The 24,612-nt window shown below is 42.2% G+C and overlaps 1 protein-coding gene across 5 annotated transcripts in view; it reads right to left on the bottom strand.

The window, feature by feature from the left end:
- LOC132820818 (NXPE family member 3-like) overlaps window positions 1–24,612 on the bottom strand; it is a 94,209-nt gene that overhangs the window by 50,096 nt on the left and 19,501 nt on the right. For 2 of the 5 annotated variants that reach the window (XM_060833146.1, XM_060833150.1), the window contains exons 2-3: window positions 14,508–14,914; window positions 1,318–1,469 (exon numbers count right to left, since the gene is read on the bottom strand). In XM_060833146.1, coding sequence (XP_060689129.1) covers window positions 1,318–1,434 — 117 coding nt within the window. In that variant the 5' untranslated portion in view covers window positions 1,435–1,469; window positions 14,508–14,914. Of the gene's footprint in view, window positions 1–1,317; window positions 1,470–4,991; window positions 5,018–14,507; window positions 14,915–18,274; window positions 18,401–24,612 lie in introns of those variants that run through there. The other 3 variants (XM_060833149.1, XM_060833148.1, XM_060833147.1) reach the window with 3 other exon arrangements.

Here is a 24,612-nt window from a genome sequence, read left to right as displayed (position 1 = left end):
TTTGTTTCTGATTTACATCATCTGCAGTTCTTTCAGTTTTTGTTTAGTACAAAGCAGCTATTGCCTCCTGACCCCTAGGCAAAGTGAGACCCAGCCTACATATCAGTGTTACATGAAAACTGCAAGAGAAATTATTTTTAGTCTTCGATTAGATTACTTACAGTGTGGAAACAGGACCTTGGCCCAACAAGTCCACACCGACCCTTCGAAGAGCAACCCAACCCAGACCCAATCCCCTACATTTACCCCTTCACCTAACACTACAGGCAATTTAGCTTGGCCAATTCACCTAACCTGCACATTTTTGGATTGTGGGAGGAAACCGGAGCACCCAGAGGAAACCCACGCATACATGGAGAGAATGTACAAACTCCACACAGACAGTTTGGGAATTGAACCCGGGTCTCTGGTGCTGTGAGGCAGCAGTACTAAATTATATCAGAAATCCCTCAATTACATCCTTCAGATTCAACAGGGAGATGATTAAACAAGTACTTGTGTAAAACTCCACATCAGTTCCATCAGCATTCAATCTGAACTCCTGCAAATTATGATGGACTGGCCTGTTTGCCTGGAAGGTTAAAAACTATCTCACTGTCCAGGTCCTTTTTTCTAACCTCACGCATGATCAATGTTCCAGGGAAGAACACGGAACATGCCTCAAAAACTCCCTGAAGCTTGCTTGAAATGTGGAATCATTGACTTTCATGTACTATAACAAGCTTGGACAAATTATTCAAGTTCATCAAGCTGCATCTTGAGTCATAAGGTCATAACATGAGGCAGAATGGCAACAGAGAAGGAAAGAAAAGGAAGCAAATCCTGTACTCCAGATCCCAATATCTCATTAGACATCCTGTCCCATGTGACCATAGATCTGTGGTCAAGAATTAGCCAGATTAGTTATGTGAAGATCTCCAGAACAAAAATTTGCGACTCTGAGTGGAGGACATTCTTGAGTCTTGAAACAGCCAATGACAATGACCTGAAATAATGCGGGGTGGGGGGTTAGGGAAACAATGGGAGGGGTGGAGAGCGAAAGACAAAATATCTTTGTCAGATCAATGTCAGGAACGTCCCAGCAGGCCGTCAATGAGAGAATAGCCAGACATCTGGAACATTCTCACTATGTAGGGACACTGAGAAACCTCGGTCCTTGATTCAAGAGGCAGCATGTGAAATAATTAAAATGGTATTTGACAATTGAAGTGCCTCAGCCTGAGAGACAAACTATTCCATTTTTAAAGGCTGTTACTTTGAACCTTGGTGAACATGATCAGTTTCCTCTCGACATATTGATGATACCATTCTACATACCATTATGCCATCCAAATTCAGAATCAGGAGCAGGAGAGCTGTCAACACTAGCAATGTGAGGTGGGAGGGATGTATGGAAAAGGGGAGAATAGATTTTCTTGTACTTTGTTCACCCATGTTGTCAGGTCACAATGAACTCATGTGTTGTAAGTCTGCAACAAATAAATAAAATTAATATCACTTAATGACTAAATTTGATGCTATTCATTGAAGAATCCTGAGAGAGTTTGATTTCACAGAAGGCCCCAATAAGGAAAGCTATGCTGGAGAACTGGAGGCTGTGAAATGAGGCATCAAAAAATGGAGGCCGGGATGAGGGAGTTAATAACAGACGATGTGGAAGTGCCAGTGTTGGACTGTCATGAAAGTTAGAGTCCAACAGGTCTATTTAAAACCGCAAGCTTTTGGTGCTCCTGCTCCTTCCAGAGGCAGGTCGTGAGAGAAACACTATTATTTCAGCAGTCACTAAAAATCAAATTATAATCACAGACAAACACAAACTCTCAGGGCCAGTAAACACTGATTACAGGAAATAAATGGAGAGAAAAGACAATGTGACAAGTGCAAAGATCAAAAGGAAGAATGAGGAAGGAATGAGGGGGGCAGGCAGAGACATTGGAGAACTATGGGTCTTAATCAGTGAGAGTTTGAGGACGGTTCATTCTGGCTGACTATTGGGTTTCATGGGTAGCTCAAGATCTGGTCTACTGAAGATCATTAGAAACTTACACTGGATATGGTCATTGCCTGGCAAATGTGAGTCATGAATGTTACTGGCTAATTTTCAGTCCAAGCCTGGATGTTGCCCAGTTCTTATTGAATGCTGACATGGACTGTTTTAATGCCTGAGGAGTCATGAACAGTGCAATCATGACTAACATCCCTACTTCGGACCTTAGGTGGTGAGAAAGTCATTGATATTGGCCGGGTCTAACATGTTACCCTGAGGTACGCATGCAATGATAGTCTTGGACTGAGATGATCTGCTTTTAAAGATAAAGATAAAGATTATGTTCCCTTTTGATGCAACTGTTGCCTTTTTTGATATTTTCTGAAAACAGTCCATGGCTGGCTATTCAGAGAGAGAGAGTGAGAGAGAGAGAGAGAGAGAAAAAAGATCCTCCTCAATTTTGACCTAAAAGAACAATACCTACTTTTAAAATGTTGCCCCATGCCTCTGGAGTGACATCGTTTTGATGTCCCATTTTTCAAGACCATTCTGGATCTTATCTACTCCAACCAAGTCAGCCATCGCTTATATAAACTCCAGCAGAATCTAACTTGGCATGTCCAATGTATCCTCATTAGGTACTCCACTCATTCCAGGTACCAACTGAAGAAATGCCCTCTGAACCATCTCAAATACATTTACATCATTCCTTAAATATGGACTCCAAACTATCACGTTGTAACCAAATATTGTCTCAAAAATGCCTTTTACACCTGAACCGCACCTGTATTTTCATGTTCAAACTCTTTCACAATAAAGGAGAGTATCCCATTTTCCTTCTCAATTAGGTGTTATAAATGTGTACAAATTAATTGTGACCCAAAGCCACGTACATCCTTCTGCAACTCAGAATTATACAGTGAGTCTCCATTTCAATTCTGGTCTGTCTCTCAATCTTCCTGTCAAAATGAACGATTTCACTTTTTCCCATGTGATTCATCCACCTGCCAGAAGTTTGCCCACTGACCCAACCTATTTATATCTATCTGCAACCTCCTTCAATCTGCTTCACAACATGCTTTCCTGCCTGGGTGCCATCGACAAAGTTAGCTTTCATATCTTCAATCCACTTGTTGAAGTCTTGATGTAATATATTTAAAAGTTGAAGCTCCCAGCAGAGAGCCCTGTGGGACTCTACTTACCACATTCCTACCAATCAGGCAAAGACCCATTTCTGCACACGCTCTGTTAGCTGCTCACTAGCCAGCTATCTAGCCCGAAGCTATGAGTTTATATTTTCCTCAATAACCTTTAATGTCCCAAAATCCAGATGTCAAGTTTTTGCTGCTCAAATTACTTTCTGCACCAGTGATCATGAACACCATATGAAGTATTCACCACTCCGCACAATACAAAGGATGAGTGTAATATATAGCTGAGCTGGCCTGCGTGTCTTAAGTTTACTTTTAGAGTATTTAAGCTGAAGTTAGGAAAGGAGGAATGAAAACTACTCACCCTTCAATGCCTTTGACTGCCTGTTTCTTTGTCCTTTCTTCCAGATACCACTGAGTGCCTGTCTAGGAATCTTCCTCTCAATGTCTTTTGTGCAGTTTTGGTCTCTTATTTCAGAAAGAGTGTAGGTGCATTCTGATGTTTAGTGGATGTTTACTAGATTGTTATCTGGAATGAGTGTGTTGGCTTCCAAGGATACCTTTGACAGACTTGGCTTGTTTTCTCTGGGGTTTGGGTGAGTGAGGAATGATTTGACGGAGTTTTAAAATATCCTCAATGAGTTTGAAAATTTGGATGTGGAAATGATGTATCTTCTTGTGGGACAGTCCAGAACAAAGGAGTGCTCTCTTAAAATTAGGAATCCCCTTTTAGGATGGAGATGAGAATGTTTTTCTCTGAGCTTTGTGTTTCTGGAATTTTCTGCCCCAATAGGGTGTTGAGGCAGAGTCATTAAATATTGTTAAGTTAGATGTAGTTAAATTCTTATTAGACTAGGGACTCAATATTTATCGAGGGTAGATTGGAATACGGAATTTAAAACACTGTTGATACTATGGTGCAGCATTTATATCCCATCCCTAGTTGCCCTTGAGAAGATGGTGGTGAGCAGCCTTCTTGAACTGCTGCACTTCTTATGCTGTAAGTAGATCCAGAATGCCCTTAGGGATAGAATTCTAGACTTTTGGACCAGCGTCAGTGAAGGGAACAGTGACATATTTCAAAATCAGGATGGTGAGTGGCTTTGAGGGGAGCTTGCAGGTGATGGTGTTCCAACGTATCTGCTGTCCTTGTCCTTCTAAATAAAAGGCCATAGTTTGGAAAATGCTGTATCAGGACCTGGTAGAGTCTTGAGGACAGGAAATGTTTCGTTGAATTCTCCCAGAGGTATTGACTGAGCTTTATGTGCAATGGTTGCATCTGCACAGGATTGTGATTGAGCTAAATCTGTATGGAAGCATCCTTACAGGAGCTGAAGAAGGTCCATACTGGTAGTAACTGTGCTGAGAATGAAACAACCTTTTAAAATGTAGTCAGGAGAGGAGAAGTAGGAAACGGGCTGTAAACTTTGATTGGCGGTCAGAGGGATACATCACCAATGGCCAAAATATAATGACGAAAATGCAGAGGGAATGGGAGGAACCCACAGGGCAGAGGAAAGAGATTGGGAGATTGGTGAGAAGAAGAGAAGGAAAATGATCATCACCACTTTGTATTTTTATAATTGTGTCGATGAGTCAGCGCTGGTATAAGAAGAAACCATGAATCAGTCACCGCAGCACGTAAGGGCAGAAACAGCTGAAAAACGGGGTAGCGACCGGTCTACCGCATATAAGGAATCACAATTGCCCACAATACTATAGTATGAGAAGGCAGGTACTTACCCTATACAAGGGGTCCCCAATTTATGGCTTACACTTCTTATACATATGAACATGATCCGATACATGGATGTAATTTTCAAGACCAATATACAAACTGTTCCCGTACTTACAAAGAATTGTTTAATGTTGATCTTCATTCTGCTCAGAGTTGTGTACAAATCGATTTGTAAAGTAACTCAGGAATGGAACCTATTCACAATCCAGGGACTGTCTGTTGTTAAAGAGGCCTCATTGAAAATTCAGGTCTTTGTAAACTGGTTGGACAAACAATTTCAATTACTGGAAAGAATTTGAACTTACGTGTAGATTTTAATTGGAAACCAAATTTTTCATGTTGTTCAAGCTCAAGTTGTCAAAATGATAGATGAACTATCACAAAACAAAACCAGAAATTGCTGGAAAAGCTCAGCAGGTCTAGCAGCATCTGTGGAGAGAAGACAGAGTTAACGTCCTGCGTCCAGTGATTCTTCTTCAGACCTGGAGAAATATAGTTGAACTGTGGTTTGACAAATATCCAACTGAACTCAGCTTTTGATAAAATGTTAATGAGAACATTTGGCAAACATAAAGGTATATGTTTTCTGCTCCTTTTGTGAAGGTGAACTTGAAAATGCTAAAACTGTTTTGAGACAATTGAAAACAAATGGTCAAATTAAAGAAAAGGCTATCAAATTGTACAGGTCATTTTGAAATGATCAGAAGCTTTTGGCAGTTTTCTGAACAAAATGAAATTACAATATACATCACAGGGTGACTTGAGCCCTGTTCCTTCCCTGACCAGCAGAAAGTTCACTTTTCCAGTTGACAGCTTTCTTTTGATTTCACCATTCACCTTCCGTATGGAGTCATAGTCATAGAATCATAGAGTCATACAGCATGGAAACAAACCCTTTGGACCAACTCGTCCACACTGATCATGTAACCATTTGCCTGTGTTTGGCCCAAATCTCTCTAAATCCTTCCTTTCCATGTACTTGTCCAAATTTCTTTTAAATGTTGTAATTGTGTCCACTTAAAACTACTTCCTCTGGCAGCTCGTTCCATACATGCACCAACCTCTGTGTGAAAATATTATCCCTCAGATCCCTTGCAAATCTTTTCTCTGTCACCTTAAAGCTATGACTTCTTGTATCGAACTCTCTACCCTGGGAAAAGGACCTTGGCTATTCACCTCCATCTATGTCCCTCAAGATTTTACAAAACTCTATAACGTCACCCTCAGCCTCCAATGCTCCGGAAAAATGTTCCCATCTATCCAGCCTATTCAAATCCTCCTGTCTCAGTAACAACCTTGTAAACTTTATTCTGCACCCTTTCTGGTTTGACAACATCCTTCCCATAGCAGGGAGACCCAAACTGTATGTAGTATTCTAAGAGTGGCCTCACTACTTCTTGAACAGCTGCAACATGATGTCCCAACCCCTGTACTGAATGCTCTGACCAATGAATGCCAAACGTTTCGACACACTGTCTACCTGTGATACCAATTTCAAAGAACTATGCACGTGCACCCATAGGTGCCTCTGTTCAACAACTCTACTGTGCCCTATCATTGACTGAGTAAACCCTGCCCTGGTTTGCCTTACCAAAATGCAACATCTCGCATTTAAAAAAATTAGACACTATCTGCCACTTTTCAGTCCATTGACTTACCTGATCAAGATCACTTTGTTAAATAACCTCTGCACTGTCCATAATTTAACCAATTTGGTATCATTGTATAATTACAAACCCTGCTTCCTATATTCTCATCCAATCATTTATGTAAATGGCAAACAATGGTGGATTCCTGTGGCATATCACTGGTCACAGGCACCCAGTCAAAGTAACAACCCTCTACTACCACCTTCTGTCTTCTACCATCAAGCCAATTTTATATCAAATTGACTATCTCTCCATGGTTCCCATATGATCTCACCTTACTAACCAGTCTACCATACGGTACTTTGTCAAATGCTTACTAAACTGAATATAGACAATGTCTGCCACTCTGTCTTCATCTATCTGAGAGTCAGAGATTCATACAGCATGGAAACAGACTTTTGGTCCAACTCCTCCATGCTAACCACATTTCTTGAACCAAGCTAGTCCCATTTGCTTGCATTTGGCCAATATCCCTCTAAACTTTTTCTATTCATGTACCTGTCTAAATGTCTTTTAAATATAGGTTGTGTGGACAATATGGTTCAATATATTTGGATGGAAATGAGAAATCCTAAGAAGAAAAAGTCACTGATATGTGTAAACTATATGCTACCAAATAATAATGTCATATCGGAGCATGCAATATGCAAAGAAATAACTAATGCCTGTAAAAATGGTACAGCAATTATCATGGGGGATTTTAATCTACATGCCGATTGGTCGAACCAGGTCAGTCAGGGTAGCCCTGAGGAGGACTTCATTGAATGTATCTGTAAGGGTTTTCTTGAACAGTATGTAATGGAACCGACGAGGGAGAAAGCTATCTTAGATCAGCAAAAAGGAAGGACTGTAGGAAAAGGGGTAATCTGCCATGGAGGTCGATGGAAATAAGGAGGCTATCATATTGAAAGAGAAGGCATACAAAGTGGCAAAGGCCAGCAGGAACCTAAAAGATGGGGAAAACTTTAAATGTCAACAGAAAACCATCAGAAAAGCTATAAAGGAAAGTAAGATAGATTATGAGAGTTAATTAGCTGAGAATATAAAGGCAGGTGGCAGAAGTTTCTATAGATATATAAAACAAGTGGCTAAGGTAAACATTGGTCCTTTACAGGATGGGAAGGGGGATTTAGCCATGGGATATGAGGAAATGGTCAAGGAATTGAATAGGTATTTTGTGTCGGTCTTCACAATGGAGAACCTGAGTAACATGCCAGTACTTGACAAAGAAACGAAAAATAGATGATGACTGGAGAAGATCGTGATCAGGACTCACATAGTCAGTAATGGACTGTTACAGTTCCCTGTTGTTGGGGAGAGATGTCAGAGAGAAGAGTTAAGTTCCATATTTAGCAGGAGAATTTATTCAGAGCTCTTTACATTGCAAATGGAACAGTGCTAACTGTACATTTTGGTTTTCCCAGTCAAGTGCAGCATTTCAATACGTTTTGCATTACAATAATTATATGCAACATTGATGTATGAAGAACAAAGAACAAAGAAAGTTTACAGCCCAGAAACAGGTCCTTCGGCCCTTCAAGCCTGAGCCGATCCAAATGTACTGTCTAAACCTGTCGCCCAATTCCTAAGCATTTGTATCCCTCTGTTCCCCACCTACTCATGCATCTGTCCAGACACATCTTAAATGAATCTACTACTGCCTGCCTCTACTACCTCTACTGGCAACGTGTTCAAGACACCTACCACTGTCTGTGTAAAGTACTTGCTTCGTGTATGCTCCTTAAACTTTTCACATCTCACTATGAAAGCATGACCTCCCGCTATTGAATCCTTCACCCTGGGAAAACGCTTGTCTCTATCCACCCTGTCTATACCCTTCATGATTTTGTAAACCTCAATGAGGTGTCCCCTCAATCTCCTTTTTTCCTGTGAAAATAAATCTAACCTACTCAACCTCTCTTCATAGCAAGCACCTTCCATACCAGGCAACATCCTCGTAAATCTTCTCTGCACCCTCTTCAAAGCGTCCACATCCTTTTGGTCATGTAGTGACCAGAACTGTACACAGCTAAAAATCACACAATACCAGGTTATAGTCCAACAGGTTTAATTGGAAGCACACTAGCTTTCAGAGCAACGCTCCTGCATCAGGTGATAGTGGAGGGCTCGATCCTAACACAGAATTTATAGCAAAAAATTTGCAGTGTGATGTAACTGAAATTATACAATGAAAAATTGATTGTCTGTTAAGCCTTTCATCTGTTAGAATACAGTGATAGTTTCACTTCTTTCATGTGTAAATTACAAAACCTTTTTTAAAAAGTTGCATTCTCGGGTTAGCTGTTAACAATGGTGATAGCTAGACAATATGTTGAAGGTGTTAGCCCCCTGTGCTCTCTGTCTATGACCTGATATTTAGATTGATTCTAATATAAAAAGTGAGATAACAGAGTTTTACATAAATTCATGCAGTTTTTGAGCTCAGAGTTCTATGTTAATGTCTGCAGTTTTTGAGCAAAGTGCAATGTAACCCTGCAAGTACAAATTCACCCCACAAAATATATGTGTGCATGTGGGTCTTTGTCTGTTTGTGTGTGTGTGTGTCTGTCTGTCTGTCTGGGGTGGGGGTTGTGAGTGTGAGAAAGTGTGTGTATGTGTGTGTGTGTAGTGAGTGCAGTGTCCTAAGTCTGTGAGGGGGTGTACGTGTGAGTGTGGGAGTGTGTGTGTCTATAAGGGTGTGTGTGGGTGTCTGTGTGCACGTCTGTGTGTACCTGTGTCCTTGTGTATGTGAGAGTGTGTGTGTGTGTAGGAATATCTGTGTGTGTGTGTGTGTGTGTGTGTGTGTGTGTGTGTGTGTGTGTGTGTGTGTAGTGCAATGGTGATCACCTGTAATGTGACATGAACCTAAGGTCCCGGTTGAGGCCCTCCCTATGGGTACGGAACTTAGCTATCAGCCTCTGCTCAGCCACTTTCCTCTGCTGTCTGTCCCGAAGTCCACCTTGGAGGATGGTCACCCGAAGGTCCGAGGCTGAATGTCCTGGACCACTGAAGTATTCCCCAACTGAATTCCCTTCCAGGTGGGGAACACTTCAGTGGTCCAGGACATTCAGCCTCGGACCTTCGGGTGACCATCCTCCAAGGTGGACTTCGGGACAGGCAGCAGAGGAAAGTGGCCGAGCAGAGGCTGATAGCTAAGTTCGGTACCCATAGGGAGGGCCTCAACCGGGACCTTGAGTTCATGTCACATTACAGGTGATCACCATTGCACTACACACACACACAGATATTCCTACACACACACGCTCTCACATACACAAGGACACAGGTACACGCAGACGTGCACACAGACACCCACACGCACCCTTATAGACACACACACTCACACATGCACCCCCTCACAGACTTAAGACACTCTGCACTCACTACACACTCACACACACACACATACACACACTTTCTCACACTCACAACCCCCACTCCAGACAGACACACACACACAGGCAGACAAAGACCCACATGCACACATATATTTTGTGGGGTGAATTTGTACTTGCAGAGTTACATTGCACTTTACATTAATGTAGAACTCTGAGCTCAAAAACTGCATGAATTTATGTAAAACTCTGTTATCCCACTGTTTAGATTAGAATCAATCTTATCATTAGGTCATAGACAGAGAGCACGGGGGCTAACACCTTCAACATATTGTCTAGCTATCACCATTGTTAACAGCTAACCCGAGAATGCAACTTTTAAAAAAAGTTTTTGTGATTTACACATGAAAGAAGTGAAACTATCACTGCATTCTAACAGATGAAAGGCTTAACAATCAATTTTTCAATGTATAATTTCAGTTATATCACACTGCAAAGTTTTTGCTATAAATTCTGTGTTACGATCGAGCCCTCCACTATCACCTGATGAAGGAACGTCGCTCCAAAAGCTAGTGTGCTTCCAACTAAACCTGTTGGACTATAACCTGGTGTTGTGTGATTTTTAACTTTGTACACCCCAGTCCAACACCGGCATCTCCAAATCAAAACTGTACACAGTATTCTAAATGTAGCTGAACTAACACCGTGTACAATCCAAAACATGTCCTGCCAGCTCTTATACTTAATACCCCGTCTGATGAAAGCAAGCATACCATATGCCTTCTTGACCACTCTATCCACCTGTGTAGCAACCTTCAGGGTACAATGGACCTGTACTACCAGATCTCTCTGCCCATCAACTTTTCTCAAGGCTCTTCCAGTCATTGTAAAATTCACTCTAGAATTAGACTTGCCTAAATGCATCACCTCACATTTGTCTGGATTTAAAGCCATCTGCCACTTTTCCGCCCAACTCTCCAGTCTGTCCATATCCTCCTGTATTCTATGACACTCCCTTATGCTTTTTGCTACTCCACCAATCTTCGTGTCATCTGCAAACTTGCTAATCATACCAACAATGCTCTCTTCCAGATCATTTATGTATATCACAAACAACAGTGGCCCCAACACTGATCCCTGTGGAATACCACTGGTCATCTTTCTCCATTTCGAGAAACTCCCTTCAACTACTACTCTTTCTGTCTCCTATTGCACAACCAGTTCTTTATTCACCTCGCTAGAACACTCTGCACACCATGTGACTTCACTTTCTCCATTAGTCTACCATGGGAGACCTTATCAAATACCTTACTAAAGTCCATGTATATGACATCAACAGCCCTTCCTTCATCTAACAACTTGGTCACTTCCTCAAAGAACTCTACTAAGTTGGTAAGGCATGATCTCCCCCGCACAAAACCATGTTGCCTATCACAGATAAGATTATTATTTTCTAAATATAAATAGATCATATCTCTCAGTACCCTCTCCAGCAACTTCCCCACCACCGACATCAGGCTCACTGGTCTGTAGTTACCCGGAATATTCCTAGTACCCTTCTTGTACAGGGGGGCAACATGATCAGCCTTCCAGTCATCCGGCACCTTACCTCTATTTAAGGATGCAGCAAAGATATCTGTCAGGGCCCCAGCTATTTCCTCTCTCACCTCCCTCAGTAACCTGGGATAGATCCCATCTGGTCCTGGGAATTTGTCCACCTTAATAACCTCTAGTATACACAACACATCTTCCCTACTTATGCCAACGTGATCCAGACTAATCAAACTTCTATCTCTAAGTTCAAGATCCATCATTGTCCTCCCCTCAGTGAACACTGATGCAAAGTAATCCCTCAGAATCTCACTCATTCTCTCAGGTTCGGCACACAGCCTTCCTTCATTATCTTTTAGTGGACCTATCCTTTCTCTAGTTACCCGCTTGCTTCTTATATAAGAAAACAACGCTTTGGGATTCTCCTTAAGTCTGCTCGCTAAAGCTATTTCATGACCCCTTTTAGCCCACTTGATTCCTTGTTTTAGACTTGTCCTACTCTTTGATATTCCTCCAGGGCCCATTCTGTTCTTAGCCGCCCAGACCGTATGTACGCGTCCCTTTTCCTCTTGGCTAGTCGGAAAATTTCTCCTGTCATCCACAGTTCACGAATCTTGCCTTTCCTATCCTTTGCTTTTAACGGGACATGCCTATCCTGCCCTATCTTTAACCTATCTTTGAAAGTCTCCCACATCTCAAATGTGGACTTCCCTTCAAATAACTGTGTCCAATCCACATTTCCCAGCTCCTGCCTAATTTTGATATAATTGGCCTTGGCCCAGTTTAGTACTCTTCCCTTAGGACCACTCTCTTTTTTATCTGCGAGTATTCTAAAACTTCCAGAATTGTGGTCGTTGTTTCCAAAGAAATCACCCACCACAACTTCTACCACTTGTCCTGGCTAGTTCCCCAGTACCAGGTCCAATATGGCCCCTTCACACGTCGAACTATTGACATACTGTTCTAGAAAACTCACCTGGACACTTCGTACAAATTCTACTCCATCCAGACCTCTGACGCTAAGTGTATCCCAGTCAATGTTGGGAAAATTGAAATCTCCCATCACCACTACCCTATTGCCTCTACATCAATTCATAATCTGTTTACCTATTTGTTCTTCTACCTCACACTCAGTGTTGGGAGGCCTGTAATACACCCCCAACAATGTAACTGCACCCTTCTTATTTCTCAGCTCCACCCATAATGCCTCACTACCCAAGACTGCCAGTGTCCTCCTTTAGCACAGCCGTGAAATCGTCCCTGACCAGCAATGTAACTCCACCCCCTCTTTTACTTCCCTCCCTGTCCTGTCTGAAGCGTCTATATCCTGGAACATTTAGTTGCCAATCATCATGTCCTTCCTTCAACCAAGTCTCTGTGATGGCAATAATGTCATAGTCCCAGGCACCAATCAAAGCCCTAAGTTCATCTGCCTCACACACTATACTCCTTGCATTAAAGTAGATGCATTTCAGGCCACCAGTTCTTTTGCGCTCACCTGCTCTCTGCTTATTCTTTCCTTTATTAATGTTATTTTCATAATTCTTACAGTCTCCAGTCTCCACCTCGCTGCCTACTTGTTTCCTTTTCTGGTTCCCAGTCCCCTGCCACATTAATTTAAAAATTCCCCAACAGCAGTAACAAAAACTCCCCCAAAGACATTGGTTCCAGTCTGGTTCAGAATTAGACCGTCCCTTTTGTAATGGTCCCACCTTCCCTAGAACCGGTCCCAATGTCCAACAAACCTCAAATTGGCAAAGTCTTTTCCCTGGGGTTGGGGAGTCCAGAACTAGAGGGCATAGGTTTAGGGTGAGAGGGGAAAGATATAAAAGAGACCTTAGGGGCAACTTTTTCATGCAGAAGATGGTATGTATATGGAATGAGCTGCCAGAGGATGTGGTGGAGGCTGGTACAATTGCAACATTTAAGAGGCATTTGGATGGGTATATGAATAAGAAGGGTTTGGAGGGATATGTGCCGGACGCTGGCAGGTGGGAGTAGATTGGGTTGGGATATCTGGTTGGCATGGACGGGTTGGACCGAAGGGTCTGTTTCCATGCTGTACATCTCTATGACTCTATGACTCTAAATCTGAACCCCTCCCTCCTACACCATCTCTCAAGCCACGTGTTTATCCTGCCTATTTTTTCATTTCTAGCTGGTTATCATGTGGCACTGGTAGTAATCCCGAGATCACTACCTTTGAGGTCCTCCTTTTTAGCTTCTCTCCTAGCTTCCTGAATTCTTCCTTCAGGATGTCATCTCGCTTTCTACTTATATCGTTGGTGCCTATATGCACCAAGACAACTGACTGTTCACCCTCCCCTTTTAGAATGCTCTGCAGCCTATCAGTGACATCCCTGACCCGAGCACCTGGGAGGCAACATACCATCTGGGAGTTCTGTTTTTGTCCACAGAACCGCCTATCTACTCCCCTTACAAAAGAATCCCCTATGACTATGGTCCTACGAGTCTTTTTCCCACCCTTCTGAACAGCAGTGCCCACCACGGTGCCATGTCTTGACAACTGCTGCCTTCCTCTGGTGAGCCATCTCCCCCAACAGTATCCAGAACGGCATACCTGTTTTGGAGGGAGATGACCGCAGGGGACACCTGCACTGCCGTCCTACTCTTTTTCTGTCTTTTGGTCACCCATTCATTAGCTCCCTCAGCAATCCTAACGTGTGGTGTGACCAGTTCACTAAACGTGCTATCCATGACCTCCTCAGCATCGCGGATGCTCCACAGTGAGTCCACCTGCAGCTCCAGAGCTGTGATGTGGTTAAACAAGAGCTGCAGCTGGACACACTTCTTGCAAGTGCAAGAGTCAGGAATGTCAGACATGTTCCTAAGCTCCCACATCAAGCAAAAGGCACATACCATGGGTCTGAGGTCCCCTGCCATTGTAAGCTTAGCTTTATATGAACTAATTGAAACCAAACAAAGCACTTAAATACATGAAAAAGAAAGATAACAAATAAAAGCATTACCTTACAGGGTCTTTTTCTTCCGGTTAGAGGAGAGGGACGGGACGGAGATACTACACGTATATTATCTCAGGTTTAGCCACTGCCCAAATATAAATTAAGCCCTTACCTTCCTGGCAGCCCTCGCTTCACTCCTCCTTCTCTCCTCGCTGCTCTAGCAAAATGGAGGCCCGACTCCCGAGGTAAGTCCGTTTTTATGCAGGAAAACTTTGGCTTCCCGGGAGCCCTCGCTTCACTCCTCCTTCTCTCCTCGCTGTTCTGGCAAAATGGAGGCCCAACTCCCGAGGTAAGTCCCTTTTCAAGCGGGAAAACGTACCCTTCCCGGGAGCCCTCGCTTCACTCCTCCTTCTCTCCTCGTCGCTCTGGCAAAATGGAGGCCCAACTCCTGAGGTAAGTCCCTTTTTATGTGGGAAAACTTACCCTTCCTGGCAGCCCTCGCTTCACTCCTCCTTCTCTCCTCGCCACTCCGGAAGTATATAATTGTTAGTCATATCCCCACAATCTATACATCCAATCCTGTGAACACATGATGAATATGGATATCTCTTTTCCCCATGATGTCATGATGTTTACCAGTGTTCTCAAGTTTCTATTTAAACAAGTTGGATAACTCAGACCAGCACGTTATAAACTATTTGCCAACTATAATAGCAAAGCCATCAAATCAATACGAGCACAAGCCAGTACCAATTTAAAACAGTCGCAACTTAATTAGGGACAAAGTTACAATAGCCTTTAATAATAAACAATATATTTTTTATTCTATTTGGCCCTTTAAGCTTACAATCTTTCCCGAGTATCTTGCATTCATTTATACTCTCTCTGTCTGTCTGTGGGACTATGAAGCTGTTTTCTCCCTCTGTCTCTCTCTCTCTCTCTCTCTCACTCACTCTCTCTGCACTGTAAGCTGGTGTCTGCTCTTTGCCATGCTTTCGAAGGTCTTCAGAAGGTGTCAGAGCTCAGTCTGAAAGTGAAACGTGTTTTTATAACCTTTTGGATGGTTTTCTGGAACTTTCAATAGTTTTGGCCAATTAGGGAGACTCACGTAATAGATTGAAACATTGTCAATCATTTACATGACATGCTATTGTTTGTTTCTTTGTTTGTGGAGGACTTCGTGCCTTTCCATCTGGGCCCTTCTTTGTTTAGTGGATACGTTTTTGGGACTAGACGACAGCTTGTATGTGTGATTGGGTATTTTAGAGAGGTAAACAGTTATGATTGACAGTTCTACGTTGCACATGTTTCACTGTCTAATAAATCAATAATCTTCAATGTATTAAAGGGGACCTGGTGACGGATCTTATTTATTTTAAGCCTAATGTAGTGAAAGCGTATGATTGGCTATAACAAACCGCTCGCACTGGATTCCCCACCGGGAGAAGAGATTTCCATGCCCAGTCTGTCAAATCTAATCAGGATCTCATATGCTTCAACTAACTCAATCCTCACTTTTCTGAATTCAAATAGAAACGTCAACAGCCTGTCCAAACTATTCTCACAAAACAACCCAGTAATTCTGGAAAACAATTTAGTTAACCTCCTTTGAACCACTTCCAATATGAACAGTTAATAAGATTAAGCAGGTAAATGTATGGCTTTAGGATTGGGGTGGGAGAAATGGGGTTGAATGCATGTGACATTGACACCAGTACTGGGGAAGAAGCGACCTGTTCCGATGGGATGGTTTTTGTTTGAACTGTGCTGGAACCAAAGTCCTAGCGAAGTGCTTAACTAGAGCTGTAGACAGGGCTTCAAATTAAATGGGGGAGGGGTGAGGATTCCGTTGTAGGGGTAATTAGAAACCCCGAATTAAAGGAGGAGGTGAGACTGCAGAATGTGGGAGAGGTTATTAAAAATCTCCTGAAGAAACCCAAAAGTTTTGATCTGCCTGTACTGCTCGCAAAACAAAATTTTTCACTATGCTTACATACATGTGACAGCAATAAATCACATCAAATCAAAATGTTCAATTCCTCTTGTAATAAAGGATAGCATTTGGTGATTTTGTGCTGTCCCTCCATCATCAACTTTAGTGACTCATTCTTCAGAACACCTAAATTACTTTGCAATTCAAAAATCTGTAATTGTTTTCTATTCAGTAAAGTACTCTTATTTTTAATTCTTACCATAAAAGAAAACAACTTGCCACTTCCCCACATAATATTTCACCTGCCAGATGTTTGCTTACTTGTTCAACCCATTCCCATTTGCAACTTCCTTATGCCTTCTTCATAGCATACCTTCCTACCTATTGCTACCTTCTTGAATAGAGGGATTATATTTGGGATTTTACAATGTTCTTGTGTTAAGATTGGTCGAGCAAAAGTGAAGTGGAGTAATTGCTTTTGAAGTTTAATATGATCTAGTGTCCCAGTGTCTCATTACTATCTGGGAGTGAGAATTACTGAGAAATTGTTGCAATCTTTCTTGGTCATTAATGTTTGTTGATGTGGACTGTGTTAACATTAATCACCATCAATTGCCCATGTGTACCAGACATCGTCTCGAGGTTTTAGAATTAATTTGTACATGTATTGTAGACTGTAGACCAGCTTCACCTTTTCTACTGAAGTCGTGTTGGCTCAAACTATGAACTCTTGACTTTATTCCCTTGGATCTAATCCTGAGACTTCTGACTTTAAAAAGAAAGCTTTCTGATTCTTAACAAAAACCGTAATTTAATTTTCTGACTGTATTCAAGATCATAATATAAGTTTGGCACTCTGACCTGGGATCAGAGGACAGTCTATTTACAACAGCAGCTTGCAAAGCGTAAGGTCACTCACACCCTCTTTAGTAACTTCTAGTTTTCACGTATGTGAATGACTGTAAATGTAGGTCTATTCTAAACTCCACCGGCATCTGTGAGATTCATGATTACATTTGCTGAAGTGTTGGTGAATTTTCTGACTTTACAATTATCTAAATGTCATCTTCCTCAGATATAATGAACAGTGGACAAAATGTTGTCATTGAAGATGGGGTTGTCTGTCACTGATTCCAAACAGGAACAGTAGTTCGAAAAAGAAAAACAAGTAGAGTCAAATAATGATGTTGTTTCTCCTGGAATCATTACTTAAAGTATAATGCAGTGCTAGTAAATGCCATTGCAGACTCTACCCTGACATAAAACTAACTTTAAAGTGGTCCAATCTGCAGGGTGTCAACATTAAAGGAAAGTAATGCAGTCAATTCAAATACTTCTGTAGAATATTTAGAATTTGGAATGCATGTCTGTAAACGCATGAGTGATATGAAATGAGTCCCATATTACCAGATTTGATCTGACACACCCTTTGTGAGTGAACACAGGTTTGACTGAAATGCATTGAGTAAGATCCAATAAAAGCAGAAAATGCTGGAAATACTCAGGAGATCTGGAGCCATCTGTGTTGAGAGTAGAGTTAACAGGCAGGATTGATTTGGAAATTGTAAGTCAGGTTGTATTCCTGATATCACTTTCCGAAATTCAGAATGGTTTAGCTGGTAGTCTAAACTTTGAGCATGTTATCATTCTGTGCAGTAATTAAACTTGTCCTTCTTTCAATCTGCCCCTTCTAAACCATTGCTGAAAGACAGGCGCTCCCACTTCCTCGATAATGACTGTGCTTGTGGAGGGAGTGGGTGTGGGGGCTGTCATTCCACAATTGGATCTGACCCAAGAAAGAGAGGAGCAAGATTGACCACGGAAAAGAGCAAACTCCCAGCTTTTCAATGCTGCATGAGAGCTCGAGCTGAGGAGGTGGAAAGGAGGAAAGGTGCCCATTGTTCACAGCAGTACAGCAGGATAACAAGGCATGTGAAAACAAGGGGAATGGAAACAGTCAGCCAAAGAGAGTGATCAAATAAAGAAAAGCAATATGAGGAACTTACCGTCAAACAGCTGGATGTAATGCCATAAGTTTAATAACCACATCGAAAGATCGAGGTCAGTAAATGCTTTCTCAAGTGTCATATCACTCTAATTACACCGCCCGCCTTGAGCATTCCTCAATTCAGCTCTTCATCATTACACACCCAGCAGCTATCATTGTCAATCTTGACTTGCTTCTATATTAATTGCTTCAGCACATGCTATAGCATGCACCCACACATGGCCTGCATAGGTCACTGGTTACTCAAACCCATCTCCACTTCACACAAACAGGTTGCACCTCTCTTACGCCCTTCGTTTACATGATAGGATGAGTGAAACAATATCCATAGAGTAAACATTCCACAGAGAATATGCTCATTTCACAATAGTTCCAATGATCTCTGTTTGGAGTTGTTTTTTTTTGTTTGGAGTGATGTAGCAATCTTAGCTGGGCGCAGAATGGACAAATGTTTGAATTATCCTTCCTGCGTGGGAACCCATCCCAGCAACAAGGGTCAGGGTCCCTATACTGTTGTGTGTGGTGATCAGTATCTTGATTATACCAGGAAATGATAGGTTATGGCAATGCCCTGTCCCATTGCTCCATGATTGAAATCAGATGTTAAATTCCTCATAGTGAGCTACTGTCAAGAACAAAGTACAGCACAGGAAGAGGCCCTTCAGCCCACCAAGACTGTGCTGACACATGATCCCTTTCGAAGCTTTGTCTCTGTGCACTATGCATTCCTGCATTCCCTGCCTGTGTATATATTTGTCAATATATCTCTTACGTATTACTATTATTTCCACCACTATCACCTCCTTTGCAGTGCATTCCAGGTACTTACCATCCTCTGTGTAAAAAACGTGCCTCTCACATCTCCTTTAAACTTACCCCCTTTTCCCTTAAACTGATATCCCACAATAATTGACATTTCTACCCTGGGGAAAAGACTCTGACTGTCCATTTTATCCATGCCTCTCTGAATTTTGTAAACTTCTATCAGGATGCCCCTCATCCTTTGATGTTCAAGAGAAAACAAATCAAGTTGATCCAATCTCTCCTTGCAGCCAATCCCTCCAAACCAGGCAACATCCTGGGAAGCTGTTTCTGTACCCTTTCCAACGCCTCCATATCCTTCTGGTCGTGTGGTGACTAGACTTGTACACAATATAGTCAGATCTTCTTCAACACGATGGTTGCGTTCTTGTCTAACCCTACATTATAGAAAAATCATGCTTTAGAAACAGTGATTAAAGTGTTGACAATGTAGTTGTATTACAGCCAATACATTTTAAAGGTTCATGCTTCATAAACAGGGTTCCCTATTCGTCAATTGCATTACAGTGAATTTGTGTTGACAAAAAGCATGTTATAACAGAATTATCTGTGTTCCAAATGAGGCCTCACTAGAGTTTTCTACAGCTCCAACAAAACTTGCCAATTTTTATACTCTATGCCTTGACTGATGAAGGCCAGCGTGCTGTCTGCCTTCTTGACCAACTTATCCACTTGTATTGCCACTTTCAGGAAACTGTGAACCTGTATGCCCAGATCCCTCTGTTTGTTGATGTTACTAAGGGATCTGAGAGTTAATATACACTTCCCTCTTGCATTTAATCTTCCAAAATGCATCACTTCACATTTGTCCGGATTAAACTCCATCTGCTATTTCACTGTCCAAGTCTCCAGCCTCTCCATATCCTACTGTATCCTCTGCCAATCCTCCTCACTATCCGCAGCTCCCCCCCCCTCCCCCGCAGTCTTTGTATCATCTGCAAACTTACTAACTGGGTCACTTAAATTCTCCTCTAAATTATTTATTTATGTACATTATAAACAACAATGGTCCCAATACTATTCCTAATGAAAACCAGCAGTCACAGATCTCCAGTCAGACCTCTATTCTCTGTCTTTTATGGCTAAGCCGAATCCATATCCACCTTACCAGCTCACCACAAATCCCATGTGACTTCACCTTTTGGATCAGTCTGCCATGAGGAGCATTATTAAAGGCCTTGCTAAAGTCCATATAGACAATAGCTACCGCCCTGCCCACATCAATCATCTTTGTCGCTTCCTCAAAAAATTAGATCCAGTCTGTCAGACAGAGGTGCACACAATGCCATGTTGCCTCGATTTGTGAACTTAATTCGTATCAGGACCTGATTCGCGAACCGAAAAGTTTGCCAACTGAATCAATTTTTCCCATTGTTCGGATACTTCCGGAGTCTTTTCTCTTTTTTGCCTCTTGGAGCTTGGTGATGCCACAAGACGACGATCCAGGGAAACATGTTTTTTTCTTTGTTGCATAATTTTCCAAAAACGGGACATCCCATTGTCATTTAAAATGTTCACTGCTCTGTTGGTCACTGTTTTGTTAGGGTGATGCCTCTCAACAAAAGCCTGCACTCCACTCCATTTGCTACAAATGTCTTTGATTTGAATACTTGATACATCTTCCCTCTCTTCTTCCTCCTCTCCAGAATGCATAACCTTCACCTGCTCTTGTTGCAATTCAACAAGATCTTCAGTGCTGAGTTCTTGTCTGTGGTCAATAGACAATTGATAGATAATAGACAATAGGTGCAGGAGTAGGCCATTCTGCCCTTCGAGCCTGCACCACCATTCAATATGATCATGGCTGATCATCCTTAATCAGAATCCTGTTCCTGCCTTATCTCCATAACCCTTGATTCCACAATCCTTGAGAGCTCTACCAACTCTTTCTTAAATTAATCCAGAGACTGGGCCTCCACTGCCCTTTGGGACAGAACATTCCACACAGCCACCACTCTCTGGGTGAAGAAGTTTCTCCTCATCTCTGTCCTAAATGGTCTACCCCATATTTTTAAGCTGTGTCCTGTGGTTCGGGACTCACCCATCAGCGAAACATGTTTCCTGCCTCCAGAGTGTCCAATCCTTGAATAATCTTATATGTCTCAATCAGATCCCCTCTCAGTCTTGTAAATTCAAGGCCATACAAGCCCAGTCGCTCCAGTCTTTTAGTGTAAGGTAATCCTGCCATTCCAGGAATTGACCTCGTGAACCTACGCTGCACTCCCTCAATAGCCAGAATGTCTTTCCTCAAATTTGGAGACCAGAACTGCACACAATATTCCAGGTGTGGTCTCACCAGGGCCCTGTACAGCTGCAGAAGAACCTCTTTGCTTCTATACTCAATCCCTCTTGTTATGAAGGCCAGCATGCTATTAGCCTTCTTCACTACCTGCTGTACCTGCATGCTTACCTTCATTGACTGGTGTACAAGAACACCCAGATCTCTCTGTACTGCCCCTTTACCTAAATTGATTCCATTGAGGTAGTAATCTGCCTTCCTGTTCTTGCCACCAAAGTGGATAACCATACATTTATCCACATTAAACTGCATCTGCCATGCATCTGACCACTCACGTAACTTGTCCAGGTCACCCTGTAATCTCCGAACATCCTCATCACATTTCACCCTGCCACTCAGCTTAGTATCATCAGCAAATTTGCTAATGTTATTACTAATACCATCTTCTATATCATTAACATATATTGTAAAAAGCTGCTATCCCAGTACTGATCCCTGCGGTACCCCACTGGTCACTGCCTACCATTCCGAAATGAAGCCGTTTATCACTACTCTTTGTTTCCTATCAGCCAACCAACTTTCAATCCAAGTTAGTACTTTGCCCCCAATACCATGCGCCCTAATTTTGCTCACTAACCTCCTATGTGGGACTTTATCAAAAGCTTTCTGAAAGTCCAGGTACACCACATCTACTGGATCTCCCTCGTCCATCTTCAGAGTTACATCCTCAAAAAATTCCAGAAGATTAGTCAAGCATAATTTCCCCTTCATAAACCCATGCTGACTCTGTCCTATCCTGTTACTACTATCCAGATGTGCCGTAATTTCATCCTTTATAATAGACTCCAGCATCTTCCCACCACTGAGGTCAGACTAACTGGTCTATAATTTCCTGCTTTCTCTCTCCCACCTTTCTTAAAAAGTGGTACAACATTAGCCACCGTCCAATCCGCAGGAACTGATTCCGAATCTATCGAACTCTGGAAAATAATCATTAACGCATCCACGATTTCTCGAGCCACCTCCTTCAGTCCCCTGGAATGTAGACCATCAGGCCCTGTGGACTTATCAACCTTCAGACCTAACAGTCTCTCCGACACCAATTCCTGGCAAATATAAATTCGCTGAAGTTCAGGTCCTTCAGCCACTGTTACCTCTGGGAGATTGCTTGTGTCTTCCCCAGTGAACACAGATCTGAAGTACCAATTCAATTCTTCTGCCAATTCTTTGTTCCCCATAATATATTCCCCTGTTCTGTCTTAAAGGGCCAATTTTAGTCCTCCACCAGCTCCGCCACATCATCCTCGTCGACCTCCAAGCCCATATTTTGGCCCAGGGTCACAATCACGTTCATTACATTTACTGATGTCTCCTCCTCAAAACCCTCAAAGTTTGTCTCAGGTACATAAGCTGGCCAAAGTTTCCTCCAGGCCGACTGCAATGTTCCATGCCTTATCAATAAAGCTTATGCAGTGGAGGATATTGGAGTGGTCCTTCCAGTACTGACCAAGGGTCAAATCTGTGTCGTTGGTGACCTGGAAACACCTGGCGAACAGAGCCTTTGTATATACTTTTTTGAAATTTGCAATGACATGCTGGTCCATGGATTGAATGAGAGGAGTGGTGTTGGTAGGAAGGAACTTTACTTTTATGACGTCGTATTCAATGTCCAAGTCTTCTCCCAAATTTGGAGGATGGGCAGGAGCATTGTCGAATTCTATTAAATGACACTTAAGTGGCAAATTGATTTTTTCAAGATATTCCTTGATAGCTCATGCAAAAACTTCCATCAACCATTCCATAAAAATCATTAGCGTGAACCAAGCATTGCTATTTACCCTCCACATTACCGGGAGTTTAGCCTTCAACACATTATTGTGTTTAAAGATGCGAGGATTTTCAGAGTGGTAGAATAACAGAGGCTTAATCTTGCAATCCCCACATGCATTCGCACACAATAAAAGCGTTAACCTGTCCTTCATTGGTTTGTGGCCTGGTAGTGCCTTCTCCTCTTGGGTTATGTAAGTCCTTTGGGGCATTTTTTTCCAGAAAAGTCCAGTTTTGTCACAGTTACAAACTTGATGTGAGACATAACCTTCATCTTCGTCAAACTTATTGAATTCCTTCATAACGTCCTCCGCTGCCTTTTTGTCCGAACTAGCCGCTTCTCCATGCCTTATTACACTATGGATTCTAGTTCATCGATGAAATTTATCAAACCAGCCTCTGCTGGCTTTAAATTCTGCAACGCGAGCAGTCCTTGTACTCTGCGGTTTCGGCAACAAATCACTGTGTATGTGCTGAGCCTTCTCGCAGATTATAGTCTCGTTGACACTATCTCCAGCAAGCTCTTTTTGATTTATCCAAACTAATAATAATCTATCAACCTCGTCTAACAATTTAGGCCTTTGCTTCGTTAAAATAGTCACTCCTTTAGCCACGTCAGCTGCCTTTAATGCCTCTTTGTTCTTTAGGATAGTACAAATAGTCGATTTCACACTGCATAGCGAGATCAGATACGCGAGCACCATTCTCATGTTTAGCTATTATTTCCTTCTTCGTTTCCACAGTAATACGTTTAAGGCTTCTTAACGCCATTATCACTACCACTTTTCACTTTCTTGGGAGCCATAATGAGGGCTAACTGAATGCAAAAAAAAAACACAAAAAAGTATAACAATGCTTGGATGTAGCAACGACCGATGTCCACAGCGCGTGCGCCAAAGACAAACTGAATGAGATCACATGGGGCCTGAGAGCTTTTGCGTAGCAAAGCAGAACAATGAAACCACGTGGTCGCACATGGGCTTTTTGAGTGCGTACCTTCGTTCATACCTTGAATTTTGTATGTACATTGAAGCAAGATTTTACGTATAATTCTATTCGTAAATCGCTTTGTTCGTGAACGGGGTCGTTCGTATGTCGAGGCGCTACTGTCTATTTTTCCAGTGTGACTATATCCTATCCCTAAGAATCTTCTCCAATATTGTCCTGACCACTGATGTAATGTTCACCAGCCTGTAATTTCCTGCATTATCCCTTTTGCCCTCCTTAAACAAAAGAAAAACTTTGGCTACTCTCCAGTCATCTGGGACTTCTCCTGTGACTAGGAGAATGGGATGGTTTTGTACGAGATCCCAACAATTTCTTCACCAACCTCCCTCAGCCTTCTGAGATAGATCCCATCAGATCATTGGAACTTATCGCCCTTAATGCTTTGTAAAGTTACCAACATCTCTCTTTTTTATCTTGACATGCTTCATAAAATCAACATA

Source organism: Hemiscyllium ocellatum, chromosome 12 (genome assembly GCF_020745735.1).
Source record: "Hemiscyllium ocellatum isolate sHemOce1 chromosome 12, sHemOce1.pat.X.cur, whole genome shotgun sequence".
NCBI lineage: Eukaryota > Metazoa > Chordata > Chondrichthyes > Orectolobiformes > Hemiscylliidae > Hemiscyllium > Hemiscyllium ocellatum.
Note: the sequence above shows the minus strand (reverse complement) of the source record. Positions and strands in the feature narration are given on the sequence as shown.